Raw genomic sequence first — 22,639 nt, forward strand, 5'->3', positions numbered from 1 at the left:
TTTTAAATTGTAATGCGAATCGGCTTAATTGGAATTTAGAGAATAAACACGTGATCAGCAAATTATTTTAAAAGTCTAGAGAGGCGTAGGTTCGTTGAAGGTTTATATTAAAATTAAAAAACGCAAATTTGGGGTGTAGAAGAGCCTTAAAACTCTGAAAAGAATTTTAGAATTTTTTTATTTTGATGATAAAATTTTTGGCGTGAAAATTGTGCTAGTGATAAAAGAATCATTGGTACAGCCGGGTGACAATTTCATAAAAAATTCGAAAAAAATAAATTGAAATTTAGTGGATTTTTGAAATTATTGGTACAAATCTGGCTAGTGGTTAAAACCCACCAGAAATCAGGAAAAAAAATTTTTGAATAAAAGACCTTCACGACAGCGAATTAACACACCTACAGAATCTAAAGAATGATGACTTGGAGGAAAATTTGCTGATCAGATATTTATTTAAGCCGGAGGCATTACATTTAGATGTGAAAAGTAAAATAAAAATGGAAAAACGAAAATAAAATTTTAAAAATGCTTTTGGTGCCGGCAACTTATTTTCAAAAATAATAAAATGAGAAATTTAAGAAGAAAAACGTAAAATATACAACGAAACTAATTTTAGTTTTTATTAAACATTAAGGACGATAATATTAATGAAAACGAAATGGAAAATAGAAAAGAAAAAAAAAACACGAAAATTGGAAAAAAGGACGACTGTATATAAAACAAACGTTAAATGAGCGGATGCGTGAATGGATATCGTACGAATTTTGAAAGTAAATTATTTGAAGACACACTGGATTTTGAATAATTTCTTTTGATACTTTACCTTGATAGGAATGAATGGGTTTTTTGTGTGTGGATGATTCTTTTTTTTGAGATGAGAAGAAATATATTTTAAATATATTTTTGAGTAAATTATTTTAAAATATCATTTTTTGAACACAACCTATATGCATTTGTCCTTTTTTCCGTGATTGTCATTTGCCAACGGAAATTGTCGTATAATAAATTACCGGAAAAATAAGATTAATTCGATCAATAACTTAGTAATCAATCAATCTTGGAATTAAGAATTTATAAAAAAAATCTTTAAAATTTTCCTTAATTTCGTAATTATTTCCACACACACAATTGACAATCCAGTAATGTTCGATGGAATTTTGCAATAAATAATTTTAATTTTATTCTTAGAAACTTCTTTTTTAATTAATAAAATTATTCCCAATTAACAATAACACTAGACAATTAAGCGTATGATGGAGGGAAAAGGCGAAGAAAAAAAATAAACAAAATTCGCATTTTTCTTTCGAAATAATTTTTCATTTTAATTAAATTATTACCTACAATAGCATTATACACAACACTGGAAAAACGAAAAACAATTTTGCTGCATGGCAATTTTTTTATAATGAAAAATAAAGATAATAATAAAATAGAAAAAATGGTCTTTTTGCGATACCACTCCGAGCAGATAAATAATTTCTAACCGAAGTGATGGCGAGGAGTGATACTACTGAAGGCAATCTTATTCAAAACAAACAAATTCTGAACATGCTTCACCTGGTAGTTTGTATTTCTATGTAAGTTTCGTTGTACTGACGAGACATGCGCACGAGCAATGTGAGAACCTCATGGGCTTGTTTCATGCATAGGAGTGAAATCAGCTGGTGTATTCTTGGCGAGATTTAGCGAAAGCAAATTTAGTGCTTTCAGAATGTTAGTTAGCTGTCCTTGGATTAATGAATCTTCATCAACAATGTACCAAAAGAGAGAAATGGACGATTTACAGAACATAGATTCCGAAAACATTCTTCACCTCAACATGTGATCAAAATTGAAGTGCGAGATAAACAGAAAGATAAAGTCGAAGAGAGCATGGCACCACGTACCTCGGCACAAAGAAGTATGAATGACTAGTTTTCCAACAAGAGCTCGAGTTTTGATTTTCCGATTTCTTCCCGAGGCGAACAGATTATTTTTCACCCGTGCGCGGCGTCGATAACCGTTATTATCCACAAAACAAACACATCAATTGGTGACAGTTACAGCTAGAATACATGAACACAAGAGGTAAGAAAATAAAGCATTTCTCATCTGAACTGTCATCAGAGAGAGCGTCAACAAAACGCCATTTTCTCACCGCATTTGAATGGAGAAAATAAGGCCATTCACGCCGCACGGATGAAAAGTTTATTGTTTGATCGATAATTTTCGTTGTCCGTTTCATTTTTATGAACCTGCAGTGGGAAAGATGAAATTGGAAAATAAAAATTTGAAAGGAATAATGAAATTGATTCCAAATCTATAATCAACACTCATTATAAATCGCAACAGGACCGGAAAGTACCTGGTACTCCACATTCTAGATTTTTCAAGACATGATGACATATAAATAGAATGGGCACACACAAATGATAAACAAATCATCTTTCAAAGTCTAATCCACACAACTTTTTTAGAAAGAAGGCATATAATGGACGTATGCTTACTTTAGGAAATAATGGGCTGTAAATTCATAGCGGATTTACGAAAACTATACGGTGTTTAAGAAGAGCGAGATGGAAAATCAACTCAGGGTCTGCTGTCATCGATAATTCAAAAGAATCTGACAGCAGACCCCGAGATGGTTTAATAGGTTGTCGTTTCGCCATCTCTCTCACTTGAACACTCTGTTTTCAAAAAATAATAAAAAATTCATCTAAACTACTCGTTCAATAAAGTTGTGCCCTCAGGCTTCTCATTTTTCATTTTGGTAATGATAGCTACGTGAAAATCGCTACCAGGAAGTACCAGGACGGGAAATAGTACTTTTCGTAGAAGAACTGTCAAACAGAAAATTGAATATTTTCGTTGCACTAACACTCGTATGTCAGACATCAAAAATCTTCCAATTGTTTATAGATGTATGCACGTATGTATGTGCTATGTGTTTTAAATCACACCAAGAAAGCTTATCTTAACGAAAGAAATACAAAGCCACAAGAAAGTATTAAGGTGAATAATGTTAAAACTTAACATTCATAGGTTGTCCTTTCGTAAGCTTTCAAGCGCCCAACACAAAAACATTTTTCGTTTTATAGTCTCCTACTCGTGGGTGTTTTTGCCTTATCAGATAAAGGATGAAGTTTCTTCTGTTAAAAATAATTCATAATTTAGTGGTAAGATTGTTTCCGAAGTATATTCTTCAATCTTAACGTTTCTTTGAAGAATTTCCAATTATTGTGTTCGACGTGCGATCATTCAACAACAGGTCTCATTCACTTCATACTCATATCCATTGAATCAATTTTCATAACTTTTTCAATATGGCTCTTAAGATCTTTCAAGTTATGGTTACTACTTTTCATTATTTGTCTTCTTAGTATAACTGTTATTGTACTGTAGTAAATAATGATATAACCGGACTCTAATTTGGCACATACATATACCGCACCTCGCTATAGAAACCCTTTCCCCACGACGAGAAATTCCAATGTTTACGTCATACGAGCCTAAAGAGTAAAGACTCTGTTTCACGTTGACATATTAAACAGAATTGCTGCACCAATCACATTCTCGTAATTTTTGATTGTACAGACGAAATTACGAAATTGCTTGGTTCTGTATAATCGAATGTCCAGAGAGTGAAAGCAAAATTCAACTGTACTGATTGATGAAATAATTGGAAAACGACTGCGGCTTTTTTATGATATGAAACTAAAACTATTTTGTGTAAACAAATTGCTGGTCGTATAGTTTAGGGTAAATAAAACAAAACAAAACAAAAAAATCCGTTTTTTGGTGGCTTCAATAAAACATTAATAATAAAGCAATGCGAGTGTGTGTTGGTGATGTAAATGTATTTTATCGGTAATTGTTGGCAACAAACACAAACTTTTAACATTTCACTCACCCTTAGTCGATGATCACATACTGTCCATACTCTACTAGCATAGTCATTAGAGGTAGCTAAGATCATCGATCCAGTAGAGTCGAAATCCACGGAATTAATTGCAGCATTACTCCCGACCAAAGTACCTCGGGGTTCCATTATTGCTGTAAACAATCGAACGAAATGTTTTCATTCGCAATTCCTATGTTCCACAACACCACAACACCAACCTTTTCCGACATCCCACAATTTGACTTTTCTATCAGCACCGCCAGTTGCAACTAATCGTTCGACAGGACTCCATCGAACTGCATTGACTTCTCCATCATGTGCGTCCTGAACGAAATCAGTTTATGGGCTCAGTTTTGCTAGAGTCATTTTCTTAAAACAAATTGAATGGCACAAGACTTACAAATTTCATATGAACACAGCTTGGCACTGTATCGCTGTAGAAACCGGCAGCTTTCGCACCAGTTCCACTTAAATCAGTCAAGCTTCCCATTCCACCGTCGGCGCCTAATGGAAACGAAAGTGGACTGCCCGATCGCATGCTGTTTCCTTCGCGGGCAGCTTCTTCTAATTCTTTGCGCATTTTGTCCGATCGTTTTCTGAAAAAGTACGAACCAAATCTTTGTCTCAGATGTAGGTTTTTTGTACAAGTGTCCAGTTAACAGGAGGTTAGTACTTGTATGGATATGCCTTTTATATAAATATTTTCATTTCGCCTTTTGTCATGTCCCATTTTCCATTACAACGGACAAAAAAAATAATTAAAGTCAAATTGGGCCAACATTCATTCTTGTGTCATATATCACGAAATCAGGGTAAGAATGATCTTTGTAAATAATAGAAAAATAGAATTCCTACAATCATTGGAGAATCTACTGTTATCAAAATAAGCGTGACGCTTTGATGTCCAGTGACAGTGTGACGGTTATTATAATTTCCATATAGCAAAAGGTGGTTTCACCTCAAATGATCTATATATTGTAATACGATCTGCATTCATCGGTTGGTACTCGCTACACAAACGGTATCATTACTCGGGTCCCTTGTGTCAATCCGCTCTACGTTTTTCGAACTTTTCAGTTATCATTCATGATTGGGCAAGGCCTAATATTTGAGAACTGATTCACCAAGATTTTCTAAAATTATCAAAGATTCACAAAAAGATTCACAAAATTTTCGGTCATTTTAGGCAATTTTTTGAGAATCAATTCTCAAATATTAGGCCCTGTGATTGGGAATGGAAAGATGTGGAACAAAATTTCTTTTTCGAAAATTGACTTTTTCAGTACATTTTTGGCGAACGGAGAAATTTTTTCTGAAACAAGAGCCTGTACAATACCCTTCCTAGCAACCAAAATACTTTTATTAAGGTGGTGAAAGAATCAAGTAGCCTTTGGAATTTGCATGTACATTACAGCGTAGTCAGTCAACATGTAGAATAGTGTTTGTAGAATACAAAGAAATAAGGTGTGAATTTGACACAGTGAGCTGAGAGTTTGTTTGCTAGAGAGCCTGTACTAAATATTGACTAGCTGGAGCAAAGCCAGCTGTTTCTATTAATGAAAGTTATCGTATTTTCAAAGTATTGAAGGGTTTTGTGTCTGACAGGAGATTTTTTCAGAAACGAAGCATCGAAAAGTTAGATGCACTTGGAATTTGGCGTTTATGCAGTATTTGTCAATAGTACGCTGAGGTTGAAATAGTATGTTGTGTTACAAGTATTGTAATGTTGATTTTTTCAGCACTAGACCCAAGTTTTCCTTACGAGCGGAGCGAGTAAGGAAAATTGGGTCGTGTGCTGAAAAAATCTCATTACAATACGTGTAACACATCATGCTTTGTGCCAACCGAGAATTGAAATAGACAAATGCACAAAAATTCAGAATTTTCATTGTAAACAATCACTCTTCGAATTTGATCGATCACGTTGCTTTGCATTTTTTTAAAACGAATGCTGTAATAACTCATACGAATTTCATTTCAACACTGGTTTGAGTGTTGTAATAAGCCATGAAAACGGGTGTTGTAATTTTGGACATTTCAATCTAGTTATCGATATTGAAATCCGTCGTATTTCAATTCTCGGTGGCACAAAATCTTTTTGTGTTGAATAGTGTTGAAATGAAATTCGTATGAGTTATTACAGCATTCGTTTTAAAAAAATGCAAAGCAACGTGATCGATCAAATTCGAAGAGTGATTGTTTACAATGAAAATTCTGAATTTTTGTGCATTTGTCTATTTCAATTCTCGGTTGGCACAAAGCATGATGTGTTACACGTATTGTAATGAGATTTTTTCAGCACACGACCCAATTTTCCTTACTCGCTCCGCTCGTAAGGAAAACTTGGGTCTAGTGCTGAAAAAATCAACATTACAATACTTGTAACACAACATACTATTTTGGTACTCATACAAACGAAAGTATTTTTCTTGTTTATACGGGTGAAATAGTTACAAAAATCGCATTTAAACACGTTGTTTGTGTAAATAGGCTGAAAAACAGCTGACACAAATTCATGTCTAAATTTCCCTGCCGTCTCCTTTTAAAAATTTTAATTTCAAGGTTTAAAGCAAAATTGAAGCATTTCGTATGGATTAATCCACTTTCGGAGCATTCCGAAGAATGGTTGGCCTGTAGCATCCAACTAAGAAAATTAAAGCCGCCCAAGAATGTGAGACCTAACAACAATTTCAAATTAAATTCCCACAAATTTCGGTCTCGATAGCACTCGAAGTAAAATGCAGGCCAGATTGGTTTCTAATGCACACATAAAACGCTTATAAGCTTGTAATGTGGTGACGTAACTCGTCCCAGTCAATTCATAAATTGTGGGTATAAAATGGTGATTGATAGTTTACTGAATAAAACTGGAAAAATGCAAAAAAAATCTTAAAAAAAGTCTAATCAACGTATACTACTAGACTACTACTACTAATTTAAGCATATTGATGCACAGTTTAAGCTTTAAATATTCTACGCCATTAAAAACTACAAGAGCTCAAGTATCTCTGAAGATATCACAGAAATCCATCACTGAATTTATTCCATTCAGAATTTTAAATTGAATTCATTTCCTTATTCGACGCATAATCTAAAACATAGCTAACGCCGACCCGTACGAAACACCTATTCGTGTCAAAAGCCTTTAAAATCACTTACATTATCCACTCTTTGCCTTGTTATCATATACAAATAAATTGCCGGAGGCAATATAGACAGCCCCGTACGAAGACAAATTTCATAAATTCCTATTTAAACAGCTATATATCGCTTTATTTACCTATATTTCACTATAAATACACATTTCACAGAGGAATATATGCTATTATATAGCTCTATATGCCTGTATATAGCTCAATATAGCTGTATATAGGTATATATAGATGTCCATATATAAAATCCCTGAAACACCCCACACACATAACAAATTATTTCCATGTTAACAGAAACTCTCTAAGTACCATTTTTCCCAAGATATATCACTTTTAATAAAATACAATATGGCCGCCGGCAGCCATTTTGTTAGGAGACCGGAAATAGTACAGACGCTTTACATTCGTTAATACCTTTCAAACAAAAAAAAATTCATGAAATTCGGTCAAAATTTACTCGAGATATTGTCAAAATACACCACGTTCACTGTACTTCCGAGTAGCCAGATAAGAGCTCACTCCAAGAGACCTAGCTCACGCTCCGGAGAACATAATTTCATACATTTTTTTTCAATACCTATCTAATAAAGCTAAAACAGACGAAATATGTTCAAATGTGGCCGACCTACAAGCAAAAACTGCTTGCTGTCAAGAATTTTAACAAATGTCAAGAATTTTAACAAATTCTTCTTAATTCGTCGGTCGGCCGCTGCATCGATGGTTCTACTTGTACTGGAGGGATATTCTCCCCAACACGCATGTGCCAGTACATCTACTTTGAGAATGAAACTCGTTACTTAGAGCATGTTGCCCGTTCAGTAGTTGTGTTTATTCTGAATCTTTTTCATATAAATTCGCCGTATTTATAGGCCTTTTCGATGTCTACTTGATCTTATTCAATTGAAAAGGACACTTTGATTTATGATTTTAGTAAAGTGAAAACACTTGCCAGTGACTGCTAATAATATTTTCGACAGCTTGCCGCCCTGTGCCTGTTCCACACCAAGGGGTCTAACTCACGAGTCGGTCATCCGATTTCCATAAACTTTTTTTTTGTCGATCGGTATTGTAAATACCTTTTATTTAACGTATCACTTACAAGTTTAACGTTTAAATGTCCGGAGATATCTTCGAAAAACCGTAAAGCACTTATTGGGCCACAGCTCGGGAGGGGTCGATCCAAAATCACTCATCTTCGACCTTAGCCTGTCTTTTGACATTACCAAACGGGAAAAAAAAGAATTTTCAAAATCGGATGCGTTTTACTCAAGTTATCGTGCAGACAGACAGACGGACAGACAGACGGACATTTTTTTTCGCGGATTTGGCATCTCTAGACAACCACAATAGGTTTCCCCTTACTCAGGGAGTCCAATTCGACGTGTTACAAACGTATGCGTAAACCTATAAGACCCCAGTACTTCGTACGGGTCTAAAAACGAGAATCCGAATTAAAATTGGCATGAGAACAACAACATACAGCCACCTCTGACCCTTTCGAACACTTCCTGTAATATTTCGTTGTTATCTGTACTATAACACAATATATGGCAGTGTGCTAATTATTGCAGCTTTGGTATGTTCGATTCCACAGAAAATGAAGAAAAATGTTAACGAAAATTTTTTCTTTTACGAAATTTCACGTAATCTGAACCTGACGAAAAGATATAGCAACACCCCATGGCAATCCTTTCCAATCCTTTCCCTGATGGCATTTGTGGTAATTTACGTAATTTCACGAAAATAGCCTCTGACTGACAATAGGTTTTTATATAATCCGGTGTTATTCTCCAGCTCACCATGAAAGGAGTTTTTTCTTCGAAGAATAACGCTTGAGAATTTAACTTCATTCCGACTTCTACTTTACGCTTTTCACAACAAAAAGATGGACTCCTAAAAATGTTTTCATTTCTTTTCTCGTTCAACACTGTCACACATAGACAGTAGCGCTTTCTGCGCCAAATCTTTCTCTACTGATGTTTATTCAAATAGACAACTCCATACACAACCTATTGAAGGCCACATGAGTGGATCGGATAAATCCCGATGCAACCTTGAGGTCTTGGCACCCCAACGATTCTAGTACAGAAAATTGTATTTATAAACTGACGACTAAAGCGCTATCGCCCGAACCGTCTTTAGGTAGCCAGTGATTGATTCGAAATTTATTAAGCGAATTATAACAAATCTCCGAGAATTTACCCTTAACACCACTGAATTTTCACACTTTAATGCATTATTGTTTGAGTGAAGGCGTCACAAAAAATAATTTTTAAGAATTGACTTCGGCAGCGAACCCTATTTTGTTTGGCTATGCACTTTTAAACACTCATCGGCATAAGTAGCAATTCTTGAAATGATTTATTTTGAAAAAAAAAAGTTTAAATTCTCGCTGGAGACTCTCCAGTGGAGAGTGTAGTTCTCGAAAGCTCAGGTTTAAATTTTCTTACTGCATAGGCTAGGTAAGCTCTTCATTTTTCTTCGATCAAAATATATGCGACTAGAGCACCATTATAGATAATAATAAAGCGACTAAAGTATTGCAAAAATAAATAATTTAAAACATAAGATTACTCACAATGTGTACAAATTATTGACGCTAAAATCCCGAAAAACGAAACACACAAAAAGCTAATGAAACAAATGAAGAATGTGGTAGCGAATACAAAATTTAACTTGATAAAATTAACGAAACGCCATGCATTCTACTTACTTTAGAAAACTCTCATTCTCATCGTTCATCTTTTCCGCGTCTTTAATCTTGTACTTCATTAGGCGGTCGATGAGGGTCCTATTTTCGTCCTGAAATGGAAATCGAAAAGAAAATTGAAATAAGAATTTCTTTGAATTTCTGGCTGCAATTGTGAATGTAGAACTTCTATACTTTTTTGCTGACATCGTCTGCAGCCTTTCCCCTATCCGCTGACAATGGATTTCGAATGTGAATCTTTTTAAACATTTTTCCAAAAACCGCACGTTTTTCCCAAAAGTCGAAATTACAGTTCCCCAAACACCACAGCGTTTCTATCGAATTTAGTGATTTGAATGACTCAAAATGTATATACACAACAGAGCAAGAAAATGCAATAAACAAAACATTCAAAATTGAAATTAATTTGATTTGCGACTAAGAAGCTGCAGAATATGAAAATAAACAACCGTGAAATTAAATGGGAAACTTTTCGGAAATTTTATTGTCGCATTATATACACACGGCCAGCATCTAGCAAACGTATTTGCGTACATTTTCATTTTTAGTGCAAAAATTTTCGATCGAAAACATTTTTTTACAATTTTTACATTTCCACTGAAATAGAAGCACAATTTTTGTGAAAATTATTGAAAACAAATGGAAAATTAACATTAGATATTGACATCCGTTATGCGTGGAGCTCACGCGACTGTATAATTACACAGGTGATATCTAAACACGTTTACAACAAAGATAACGATTATGTGTTCTTTAGTCGAAGCCTATGTATTACAACAGGGTCCTGACTAAAAAGGTTGTGGTCTCTGCGCTGAAATAAATAGCTAAACTAAGTTCGTGGCGGTTCAATCCAGGTACGGAAAATAAATTTTCATTTCACCGTCAATTCTGAGACTAACAATTTCAAAATCAAATTTTTAGTAGGGTAGTTCAACATTCCGAACCATTTCGCAATATTTCCTAGCTTCAAAGTTTCTGTAGATTTTCCGTTTCCCAAGAAGTTCTCTTCTATCTTTTAATACCTAGAACAAACTGTCTCATGACAGCGGTCGAGTGAACATTTTGTAAATATCTTAAATGTATGCCACCACACGAATAACATCTATTTACGATTCAGTTTTTTCACATAAAAAGTCCCACACACGTGATTAATAGATTCAGATGAGCTGACTTCAGCTGAAACCGACGAGTGTTCAATTGTTTCGGTAAGGCCATATGGGTTAATCTGGCAAGTCAAGATACACCCTTGGCATTTTTTACTCCCCATATTACCGTCTCTTTCGAGTAGAATTTACGTCCGTTCCTAAGCCGGACATTCTAATTGGTAGCCACTTCAGACCTTTGCTTTGAATTTGGTGAATCGAGAAATTTACTTTTAAAGATAGTCGTGTCAGCTGTTCCGGGGAAACGGATCGGGAGTCCTTGACTAGATAATATATGAAAATCATACCACTAGTCCAAGGGTGTATTTACAGAACGACTGTTAATGAACACAATTTAGCGATTCACTACCACAACACTACTTGAAGAGACTCTTCACAAATCAGAAAAGAAAATCGACAGAAAATCAACAAGTGGCGCCTTATCACTATGTAATCTAACAAAATATTGAGTTCAGTACTAGCAATGTCAAACAATCCCTAATAGTAAGAACATCGGTTCTGATTGTCACCAAAAATGAGAATATGGTAAACCAAATGATAATCAAAAACACAATAATCCTCAAACAATACACCGACGATACCATTCACCCACTGACTAATAATTCCCACTGTTACGATAAATAATTTCGAATATTCAGTCTCATCATCGCGTACCCTCTCTTTTCTCACTCTCCATTATCGAATGCAATGTAGTGTAATTCATTTTCGAGTTTGTAATAGTAACATGCTCTTGGCCATTATCCAAATACTAATATTTGATTACAATTTCAGTGAAATGAGACAGAATACCAATCGGGAAAATTATACGTATTCATCAAATAGAACAACAACGTGCAAAAAGGCCACTTGACATAATGATGTGGGGTATATTATATGATGGTTGTTGATAAAGATATGTACAACAACAACAAAAATAGAGATTATGCTAATGATGAATAACTGTCGATGATAGCAATGATAAAACAAATGAGAAATCCGTGATATATTTGCTATGTCAATTAATCAGACATTTCCATTCCGGTTTGAGGCTTAAATCGGGTCAAGTTTACTTGAGGCTGCACTGAAATGGATCTGATTTGACTTGAAAAATATACATGAAAATTGCAGGCTACCCTTAAATGGCAAACGACTCACATGAGGTCAGGTTATTTGGTCTAAGACTACCTGACCTGATCTGAACGTTCTCTGATCAATCTATTTCGAACTCTAATTTCGGTGGGACGGTGTGATTTTTTTTTCGAGCGAAGCTGAAAACATTGTACAAAATTCAGTCTCAGCGGGAGCACTGAAAATCAACTATCCCAGAAAGACAATCTTCACAACCCGCTAAATATTCCACTGAGTCACCTGTTGACCAACATACCAAAAAGAACCCTTATGAGATGACAATCAGGCGCGTTAGGCGTATCGAAGACACTTCAGTTACCTGGAACGCGAGGCAACATTTCGGTGGGAATTCTGCACGCCATCAAGTCTTTCAAACATTTATTGGAGAACATTCGAAAGTCCCACCCTGTACACTTTTTTGTGACTCCTTCGAGTATAATTCCGTGAATGGACGTCAACACTCGTCACGTGCCGTTGATGCACCAAGACGGATATATTAAAATAGAGCAGACGACATCGAACAATGGCTAGAGTTCGGTTTTTACAAAATTCACATTCAAATTACAGACTGCGCGATGTAAGATTAATGTAAGGGTAGCAGATTGGGTCGATTGTACCGCCAATTTGAAATTTTATACTTACTTGCACTTTTCGTAGTTTATCTTCTAAAGAAGCAAACGCTAATTGCAATGCTGTGTGTTCGTCTCTCAGGCAGGAGTTCAGTCCCTTCAGTTCTTGTATACTTGTAGTCAGCATCTGAACTTCTGCTTTTAAACTATTATTTGTTGACAATTGTTCAGCTATCCTGGAAATGACATAAACCAAATTCCGTTGTACAGCCGTGTATTGTCATGCCCTTTTCAGCCAACGATACATACCTTACATCTTTATCGTTCATTGTTTTGTTCTGCTTTTCTAATTTTATATTAAGATCTACAATCATCTGTGCATTTTCGCCCTTACGCTTGTGCAATTCAGTTAGTTCTTCCTGTTGGCTCATTAATCGTTTTTCAAGCGCCTGGATTTTTGCCAAATTTGAATTATTTCCGGAAGCAGATGCCACTGAACCACCACTACGTAATTGCTCATTTTCCACTGAGAGCTTAAGATTATCACTTTTCAATTGATTGGATGCGTCGTACAGTCGATTGTCTGCGACAGAAGAAATAAAATTAAAATTCTGAACTTAATGAATACCAAATGTGTGTATTGCACAACGACGAAAGTCTATTGTTTTGTTTACATTAACTTGGTTGAGGCGTATCAGCAGACAAAAAAAAAACTGTCGCTAAAGGCAAGTCAGACAAGGATTCATCCAAATGGTTATTAGTGAATCTAATCGTAGCCTAATCATTTGTAGCTGCTACATTTCATCGGAAGTGATAACATATCGACGATTTCAATAATTTATGTTATCAAGACACAATAAACTTGTATGAATTTTAGGTTAGAACTTACTTTGTGTGATGATTTCGGTGAACGATGATGTTGTTCGTTTATTTCTATCAATTAGACGATCGACAATTGTTTTACGCCACAGGGGCTCATCTCTGCCCATTGTACAAAAATTTAATAAATCCAAAGACAACAATTTGATTCAATTGGTAAAACGATAAACATTTACTGTCAATATTGAAAAACTGCAGACATCGATGACATCAGTGTATTATAAACACACTGGTACGAAAAGTACCAGATTTTGGAGGTTTTTAGTTTTGTCAGGTTGGTTTTTCTTGTATAAACTGTTTGTTATCGGTATGTATTCATATCGGTGATTATCGGTAAGGGATGTTTGTTACCTGTTTTTAAGATAACATTTTTTATTTTAAGACGCTTTCAGAAGCTGGAATGAGTCTTTTTTTTTTCAGAAATATGTAAGTCAAAACAAACATTTTGCAACACAATGTCTTTAATTCAAATTGTGTCCATTAGGTATTCCCTAATCGAATCGTACTTTTGATTTCGGATTCGGACTGAATTCAAAAAAGCAACAATTTTATTATACTCCCAGTGAAGCATATTTTTTTTGAAGCGAGCACAGCGCTATCTATATACAAACAATATTCCAAAAAGCACTATGTTGCATTGCAAGGTATTTCGCATCGTACTTAAAAGGTGATTATCGACAGTAACGGAGGAAAGACCAGGAGTGAAAGACAAACGATATGAGAAAGTGGTACAACATGAAAATGGATCCAATTCAAATGTAGCGTCAACGAACTTCAAGCAAATAGTCGACATAATCATAGTCGACAGCTTCCAAATAGAGTACTATTCTGTATGAGACAATGGTTTTTACCATCGATATAATAGGGTAGATGAGTAGTGTCAAAGTAACTTTATGCGGAAAGATCACATGGATGGATGTGTAACGTAACTTACGTTTTGAGAAAGCGCGCGAAATAATGTCATACAAATATTTGAAAATAATTGAAACTTTGCATTTCTCAATTTCCTTTTTCTCTTCGTTTTGTGTTGTGATTCGTATTTTTTGCACTTGTATGTGTGCTATATTTCCGGAATTTCGTTCTTCGTGTCTCATTATCTACAGTATATTATATCGATGGATTTTACATTGCTTCACAGTTGTGTGACACACTGTCAAGTTTCAGTACCCTGTTCAGAGTACCACTTTTGAAGTGCGATGTTGGTAGCGTAACTTTTGTCTATCATAATAGTAATTTTTGTAGGAATGTTTACAACCAAAATCGCGTTCTGTTCCTCCTTTAAAATCTTCTTTTCATAAACTCATTTGATTATCATTAAGAAGAGACTAAAGAATTCTTTAGGGTTGGTTATAAAGCAAGAATCTATGTCTTTTAGGGTGAGCCTAAAGATCTTTTGGTTGTTGAGTAAGAATGACAAATATCCAATAAAGAACGAGAAAAGTCTGATAAAAATGAGTAAAATTCTCAGATTCTAGAGCTGGGAATACGACCAGGAAGGGATGTTACACTAATGTATTGCATGTTGCACTGTTGATTAAAAAAGTGCTTTGACATCGAATTGTTCGTACTCAAGCTTTCAATAAAAAAGGGAGATATTTGACTTTGAATTTTTTCATATAAAGCCGGAGAATTTTCCATTTTTCAGACAAAATTGCGTTTCACAAGTTTTTCATGCTCCATCACAAAAAGGAAAAAATTCGAAAAACGTAAGGCGAGCGAATTGACACAACGTTCCGGACTATGAGCTGAATTCAATAAGTTGAATTGAATCGTCATCCGAATAGGATCACGGTGGGGTTGAACAAAACTTAGATAGTGTTGCGACACCACTTCTGATTTTTCTTCATGTTCTTATTGAGGGACTCGAGTACTATAAGGAACCACATTCAGTTCGCGGATCCATCCAGCCGTTTCGGAGAACCGGCTCTTATGGCCGTGCGTGACCAACGAGTCAATTTGAATACAGATTGTTATCGTAACGGATAGATGGACAGATTCTTTAAGCTGATTCAAGTTGAAATGGCTTCCATCGACAACCTGACCACGTAGCTACAGCCAGCTTAAGTCGAAAATTCGCCATTTTGAAATGGTGATAAGTCCAAGATGAAGAAACTCTTTGAATGGCAAAATGCTCTATTAAACGCCGAGAATGGATTTTACAAAAATTTGTCTGAATTGTACAATATTTGAAAAGGTGTATTTTCATCATCCTCGACGAGAATTGAACTCCTCTGTAATACACAGGTAGACTATAAGCTTTACAACGATACCAAAACTTGTCATATCAGCCTCACAACAAATATCTGTTACGACATTTCTGCAACAAGGTCACTCTATTACAAAATTTTCAATTTATCATCTATCGTCAAGTGCCCGTTACTTTAGGATGAGTGGAATTGTTATCCATTCTTCATAAATAAGTGGTTTAAGTTATTTGAAGCATTTCTTACAATGATTACGTGTATCTGTAGTCGGTTAAGTCTAGTCAATCAATAAGAACATGAAGAAAAATCAGAGGTGGTATCGCGACCTTATTTAAGTTTTGTTCAGCCCCACCGTGGGACTGAAATTCTGAAATCTTGCAATAAAGTGGAATTCCGATTTGTATCAGCTTTTTTTCGCCAGTCATTCTTAGGGGTTTTTGCGTTAGTTTTATCGTAATGGAAAGGAAAGATATCAAAAATTCTACGACTTCATTAGCAAGAGAAAAAAAATTGATTACAAAAATCGACAGGCCAACGACATCAGATAAACTATTTCTTCCTTCCACCACGTTCTTTGATCTGCAAATGAACCGTTGTCCCACTCAGTAGATTATAGAATGCGATACTGTTGCTGTCCTTGAAGAACATTCCATCGTAGGAAATTTTCTGTTTAGCTGGTACCATGCCAGTTTCGTCTTGCAATTTCTGTTTCAGCGTGGTCACCGTGTCCGTCAATGACAATGTTATGGCAACCGTTTGCCCATTAAGCCGCCATTCCGGTTTATCAGATGCGGATGGAATTTGAACCTGCAGTGTCACCGGTCCATTGTGCATTGCCAAGAATTGGTCCTCCGGCAAGAGATTGTCCTCGCCACGAAGCTTCTTGTTTGGAGGCTCGTCATCGATGGGCATTGGTTGCTCCATTACGGGCGGTGCTGGTGCAATGGGATTACCTTGCGGTGGCATTCCTGGTAAGTAGCCCATCGGGAATGGTGGTGCTAATTTCGTAAAAGGAATAATTGCGTTTACGATGACCGATCAATAATTTGATAAGTGTACTGCAATTGACTTACGCATCATTGGCGGTGGACGCATTTGCATCATCATCACTGGCGGTGGTTGATGATGTTGTGGCATTTGTTGTGCCGGGACCATTTGTGGTGGCTTCGGTGGCACAATGATTTGAGCTTGAGACATGACGATCGGTTGCAGAGCTGGTTTGCTTGATGTCGGATTATTGCTCGCACCGCCAGCAGGTTTTGGTCCAATTTTCTCTAAATCTTCATCGGGTATGAGACCTTTCACCTAAGGATTAATGAAAAATGGTAAACAATCTTGACCGACTAAGTCTGGGGTTCAACAAACCTTGTGAATTTGGTGAATTTGATCCTCTAAGGTTATGTTTGCTCTTGCTGCAGCAGCCACTAATGCCACACTCGAAGTATGACCATCCCAAGTGACTCTTTCGTCTTTCTTAGTTTCCTCTTCACCCAATTTCTTGCCGATAACCGTTTCTTCGTCACCAACACCGAAAATATCAGTACGTCGTTCAGCCAACTGTTTCAAACTTGCCTCGATCGCAGTTCCGACGGCATAGACCTATTCAGGAACAAACACATTTTTAGCCTAGAAACAAAAGCTACAACAGGCAACAACTCACATTGTCTTGATTCAGTTTGTCGACCGTGTGCTTATCTCTTTGCTCAACCCAGCGCGGATCCAACAGACCAATTCGCATATGTTCGGCCACTTTCGATGCTGGGATCCGTTCTCCGGTAATCGGAGATATGAGATATTCATCGGTCTGTGTGGGTTTGGGTGCAGGTTTCTGTGCCTGCTTCGGATCATACTTCTTAATAACAACTTTGTCGTGAGTCGGCGGTGCCAACGAAGCTGGTTGAATTTTGTTTGACTCTTGCGGTTCATCGTCACTGGAAGCCTCGTCCATATCTTGAACCTGGGTATTGTCTCTTTTCGATTGCATAGCAGCCATTCCTATACCAAAGACAACCGAGGTTGATTTTTACATTCAGACGACATGCTATGTGGTACTACAAAAGACCTTACCAATACGATTCTCCATATGCGACAACTTGATCATTGTATTGTCATCCGGCAGTGAATCGTCATCAGATTCAATTTGCATTTCAATATCGCCATCGTCTTCCACCAATCGTTCTTCCATCAAAACACGAGCACCGACCTCGTCTGGATTTGTTGGCGGAGGGAAATTTCCCGTTTCGTACGGTTGATAATCGACAGCCTCAACCACTACAAAGTCGTGCCAATCGATCTGAGCGTAGGCAACTGTTGGTTGAAATTGAAGTTAGCAAAAGATCTCCGGAAACTGTTCGCACAGCCAATTTTTACCTCGTTCTCTTTCCACTTTTTCCTCTTCCCTTCGTCGTTGAGCTTCCTGATGTTTCTGCCAATTCGATCGATATTTGACTTGCTCCAAGACTAGGTTTGAACTTGTTTTGCCCTGCGCACTTTCCACTTTTAACCTGGCCATTAAATCTTTCGGTGGAATCAAGATTTTCGTGTATTGTTCCAGCAGCTTGGTGAAATATTGGAACAAGGAATGCTGAGGGCGCAGAAAGTCAAACTGATAGTTCCTCTGTTCGCGGTTCATCAAATTTGTTAAAAATTGCCGTCCATTACGAGCAACGAATTGTGCTGTCAATTTGACGATGTCTCTGATGAAATGATGGAGAAATACGGTAAGAGAAAACAGTCAATTGGACACATCTGGTCAAGACTCACAGATCCAATGCGGAAATCGATGGAGGATCAGCAATGAATTCGAATTCTGGTGGCGGTTCCTTTGGGACGAATTGTTGTTCCGAGACCTGTTTCAACAGTTCTTGCTGTTTCAAATGGGCTGCTGTGGATACTTGAAGTTTTTGAATACCAGCAGGTAGATTGGACACAGCATCAGTAGCTATGAAACGTTGAACAGACGGACTTTGGTTAGTTTCCCAGTCTCTAGAGTTTAGTCGAAAACAATTTACCTTTTCCGTCGCGAAATTCGTTAACTTTATGCTGATAGTACGCATGATATGGATCACCGGCATTTAAGAAGTTGAATTTTGGATTACCAAGTTCATTTTGTCGAATTCTTGCCTCGAATTCAGGTCCATTTCTTGCAACGAACGATGCAGTTTTGTCAACAATATCTACGAATTGAAAAGAATTTTTGTTTACATTTTGGGGCACTGTACACAATTTCACTGAATGAATTTATTGGATTGCTCAATCGAAACCGCTAAACGATTAAAAAAGTTTCTAGGTTAAACTCACTTCGCACTTCTGGTGGTGGATAAATAATGCCGATGATTGGTCCGGATAGTGTTGGTGGTTCTGGTGCTTCGATTTCATTATCCAGTCCATCTTCAACTATAGACGGCATATTGGATACACTTTTTGTTCGGAAAACACAATAATACAATGTTAATCAAAACGTAAATGACAAATATGGCAGACAAAAATACATTCGCTGGATGCAGCGCCTCTAGCATATGTTTTCAAAAATTGCAGGAATACGATCAATATGGTGCCATCTATCCATATGCAGGTAGAAGCTGAACGCGTCGCGAAATTCAAATTAGTTGAGTATGAGATCTGTGTAAGCTTTAATTCGAAAATTCAATTTCAAATTTTGAGATGCTAACGTTAGAAACGCAATATGGTGTTGAGGACATCATGATATATTTTGGATAATATTAATCAGCTCCGACTGATTAACAACGTTCTACCATTTTTTTAAAATTTTTATCCGTAGCATTTGATACAATGGAACCTGGGGCAACCAGGCAACGAGGTGAGAAGGTAAACATCTGATGGCAATTGGTAGAGAATGGATTGCAGTTGTAAAGCTACAAAACTCTTGTCGTATAGGTGCAAGTCCAAAATGACGATTTCCGGAAGGTCACAAGGCGAGTGTCTAAGACTTAAGAGAGAGAGAGAGAGAGAGAGAGAGAGAGAGAGTGCTGATAAATAGTTGTAGTAGAGTGACACTGCTTCTAATAGTATTAAAAAAAACAGCGCACACGCCTTTACAAATTAAGACAGAGCATGGTGGGTGATGGACATTTAAATGTACCGTCATATTATAAATTTCTTATTTCTCCAATTAGCTCCATAACGAGTATCTGGAGAAATGACAGAGGTAAGCAAAATAAGTGAATAAAGAAACTACGGAAGCAAATACTGGTGACTACGCCAATGGGAGTAGGTAGGGCGGAGTTTACTGGCATAGTAGATCGGACAGGTGTTAGGGAATCTCGCGCCGCGTCATTCACAATAACTCACAAAGTGACATCTTCCTTATACAAAATGTGTCAAAATGAGAATTATTGTGAATGACGCGGCGCGAGATTCCTAGCAACCGATCGGACATTCGATATTTTTAACGTTACGCTTTGACAACGGACCATCAGAGGGTCATATAAGTAAGTGTTGTGCTATGTAGTGAGGGATTCTTTTGAAAAACAGCCTACCGAAATCGGACGCATTTTCTATTGGAATTTTTTATATGTGCCTAGAAAGGACTTCGACCCTAGTGGCCAAAACCACTTTCAAAAAAATTCTTCGAAGTTTGTGTGGCTGGTCAAAGGTGAGCAAAAACCGAAAAGTTGCAATTTTCTTACAAAAATTGCTCCAGTTACACGAGCCGTACAGGGTCGTGTGGGGTGTCATTAGAAAGGTAATCACACGTACTATTGAGCCGAATAGGGTCTTATTGGGTTTAGAATTCATCCACACTGAAATATGTGCAGATAAAGTTTTTAACCGAATACGTACACTGTTCTTACTGAAATTTCTCGAGGTATTTTCATGTAAAATAGGGTAATTTCTGCAGCTGGCAACCATGATCACTTATGCTCGAAGTGCATTGCTCACTGCCAAACGATATACTTTATCCACGTTATCAAAAATTCGGGCTTTTCTAAATTAGTTTTGTTAATATTAACAATGAATGGACAAGCCGGAGGAAATATCGATTTCATATAAAAAAACTCACCTCTCAATGATTTTCATTTAAAAGGTGAGTTTGTTTATATGAAATCGCTATTTCCTTCGCAGCTCCATACAAATTTTGATATTAGACCATACATTGTGTATACATTCATTGAATATTAAATTTAAAGAAACAATTGATTCCTGATAAGGCCTACTATTATGATGGACGCTTATGGTTTCTTTGGAAACAAATCCAAAGGTACTAAAAGTACTAGGATCATAAGCTACACTTCGAAGACTAACTTCTAGGACTGAAAGCTCTAATCAGCTTATCTGATAAGGTTTAATGACTCGTGGAAGCATCTCGTTGGTGCCAATTAAAAGGTTGAAAGTGTCGATACTAAACCTAACAAAGATTTGCGACTTTTCTGGATGTTTCTGGATAATTCGTGAAACAAATTATATTTTCGTTCCTTAAGTTCACTTTGCATTACACAAAAATTGATTACAGAACTGCCCCGAAAAAGTTGTGTTTTATCAAACTTCCAAAATATCTCCTTTTGCGAAAGTCGAATAAGGCAAAATCTGCACTAATTTAATTTACAGTAACTTTAGTACCGAAGGGAAAATATTCATCGAAAATCCTTTGTTAAAAGAAAATCCTTCAGAATTTTACGAAAGAAAATCCTTAAAATCCATTCACAATTAGTAAAAAATCCTCTGAAAATCCTGGGAAAACCATTCACAATCAGTAAAAAATCGTCGAGATATCTGCCCCTCATTACTAAATTACTGAAGTGTGAAGTACTGAATTAAAGTATTCCAAATTTGTCTCGGAAATCAGTTTAATGAAAAGTGTGTAATCTGTACTGCACACTGGAAACAGGTACACATTATGTCTAATTATTCAAAAAAAAAATCTTTTTGTATTCGTGACTTTATTTTCATTCACTAAACCCTACATTTGTATAAAAACCTGAAACAAATTCCACCCATGGAGTGGAACCATGGAAACTGGCCTGATTCAGGAGAAACAGGAGAAAGGCTTAACTATAGAAACTTAACTAAGGAATAATTCAACAAATTATGAAATCAATCAGAGTATATAAAAAATCTCGTCCAACCGTCCGAATTCATCTTCTCTAAATGTACCCATAATATAAGCTGCATTTGACCACTGTAAAGCAATACCTATTCTTTGCTTGAAGCAAGGATGCTTCACCAGTTCTTTCAGAGACCAAATTGCAAAGAATATCAACGAACCAAACAGCTTCCTCACACCAAGGACCTCGCGTCTCTACTGCGAATGGTAAAATTAAATAACCTTAGTCGGAAAGCTCTTTGTAACGGTAAGCCTTCTTTCATCTAAAACCTAAGTATAACGGAGCTAAGGTGTCGGAACATGTTGCATACCACACCAACAATTGATATGACTCCGTCCACTCTTTTCTTATCATCTCTGAACATTATTTAAATAATATTTAAGCTTTTAAAATACCCTCTAAAAGCTTGATCGTTTCGGAACAGTAATAATTTTTTAGCTTGGACGCAAACATTGTCGGCGTAATTATTTTGATCATCGGATAGTGATATTGCAAACACAACATATCGTTCACATTAAAAGAGAACGTATATCGAAAACAGAAGACTTAGTGTAAATCTCGCTTGGTCATTCCGTTGTCATGTTCGTACCCAGCTAGGATTTGGTAGTTTAATAAACTTTAAATGAAAATCATCAAACCTGTGTATGAATGTATCTCCATATCAGTAGCAAACATGTAATAAAACTTCAGTTTTTATCAATATTTGCTTTTTCTTCTTAAATATGAACAATAAAATGCGGCTTGGTATACAACTTCATTTTATCGAGGAAAGAAATTGAAAACAAAATAAAAATAAATGGATGTGCATTAAACAGTTCATATAGGAAAAGAGTGCCAGAGTCGAGGTGCCAGTATAGATATTTGAAAAATCATTTCGATGTATTTATAAGACTTGTTGTAGACATTGTGC

General features: G+C 36.3%; 2 protein-coding genes and 1 long non-coding RNA gene across 8 annotated transcripts in view; 1 reads left to right on the top strand and 2 right to left on the bottom strand.

Moving 5' to 3' along the window:
• LOC119067910 (autophagy-related protein 16) overlaps positions 1 to 13,686 on the bottom strand; it is a 33,998-nt gene extending 20,312 nt beyond the window's left edge. For 3 of the 6 annotated variants that reach the window (XM_037171207.1, XM_037171204.1, XM_037171209.1), the window contains exons 1-7: positions 13,471 to 13,686; positions 12,891 to 13,164; positions 12,655 to 12,817; positions 9,746 to 9,834; positions 4,281 to 4,476; positions 4,099 to 4,204; positions 3,890 to 4,032 (exon numbers count right to left, since the gene is read on the bottom strand). In XM_037171207.1, the coding sequence (XP_037027102.1) occupies positions 3,890 to 4,032; positions 4,099 to 4,204; positions 4,281 to 4,476; positions 9,746 to 9,834; positions 12,655 to 12,817; positions 12,891 to 13,164; positions 13,471 to 13,570 (1,071 nt within the window). In that variant the 5' untranslated portion in view covers positions 13,571 to 13,686. Of the gene's footprint in view, positions 1 to 3,889; positions 4,033 to 4,098; positions 4,205 to 4,280; positions 4,498 to 9,745; positions 9,835 to 12,654; positions 12,818 to 12,890; positions 13,165 to 13,470 lie in introns of all 6 variants that reach the window. The other 3 variants (XM_037171205.1, XM_037171203.1, XM_037171208.1) reach the window with 1 other exon arrangement.
• LOC119067911 lies at positions 11,428 to 11,890 on the top strand. Its single transcript, XR_005086063.1, has 2 exons — positions 11,428 to 11,618; positions 11,677 to 11,890. It is a non-coding gene; the product is annotated as an uncharacterized LOC119067911 (long non-coding RNA).
• Positions 13,687 to 16,136: 2,450 nt separating the features above from the next.
• LOC119067909 (splicing factor 3A subunit 1) lies at positions 16,137 to 19,154 on the bottom strand. Its single transcript, XM_037171202.1, has 9 exons — positions 18,965 to 19,154; positions 18,676 to 18,840; positions 18,428 to 18,605; positions 18,035 to 18,360; positions 17,732 to 17,971; positions 17,325 to 17,659; positions 17,030 to 17,263; positions 16,738 to 16,969; positions 16,137 to 16,662 (listed from the first exon to the last, which is right to left on the bottom strand). Exons 1-9 carry the CDS (start codon positions 19,071 to 19,073, stop codon positions 16,214 to 16,216), a joined length of 2,268 nt encoding a protein of 755 aa, XP_037027097.1. The 5' UTR covers positions 19,074 to 19,154; the 3' UTR covers positions 16,137 to 16,213.
• Positions 19,155 to 22,639: the final 3,485 nt, after the last annotated feature.

The sequence above is a fragment of the Bradysia coprophila genome (assembly GCF_014529535.1).
Source record: "Bradysia coprophila strain Holo2 chromosome X unlocalized genomic scaffold, BU_Bcop_v1 contig_130, whole genome shotgun sequence".
In the NCBI taxonomy this organism is placed as follows: domain Eukaryota; kingdom Metazoa; phylum Arthropoda; class Insecta; order Diptera; family Sciaridae; genus Bradysia; species Bradysia coprophila.

Excerpts from the sequence above, each read along its gene's own strand:
- LOC119067909 (XM_037171202.1), bottom strand. The coding sequence starts at position 19,073 with ATGCCGTCTATAGTTGAAGATGGACTGGATAATGAAATCGAAGCACCA. Across the intron at positions 18,361-18,427 it reads TCGATTTCCGCATTGGATCT|AGACATCGTCAAATTGACAG; the intron begins GTGAGTCTTGAC and ends TCATTTCATCAG. Across the intron at positions 16,663-16,737 it reads GCGTCCACCGCCAATGATGC|CACCACCATTCCCGATGGGC; the intron begins GTAAGTCAATTG and ends TTACGAAATTAG.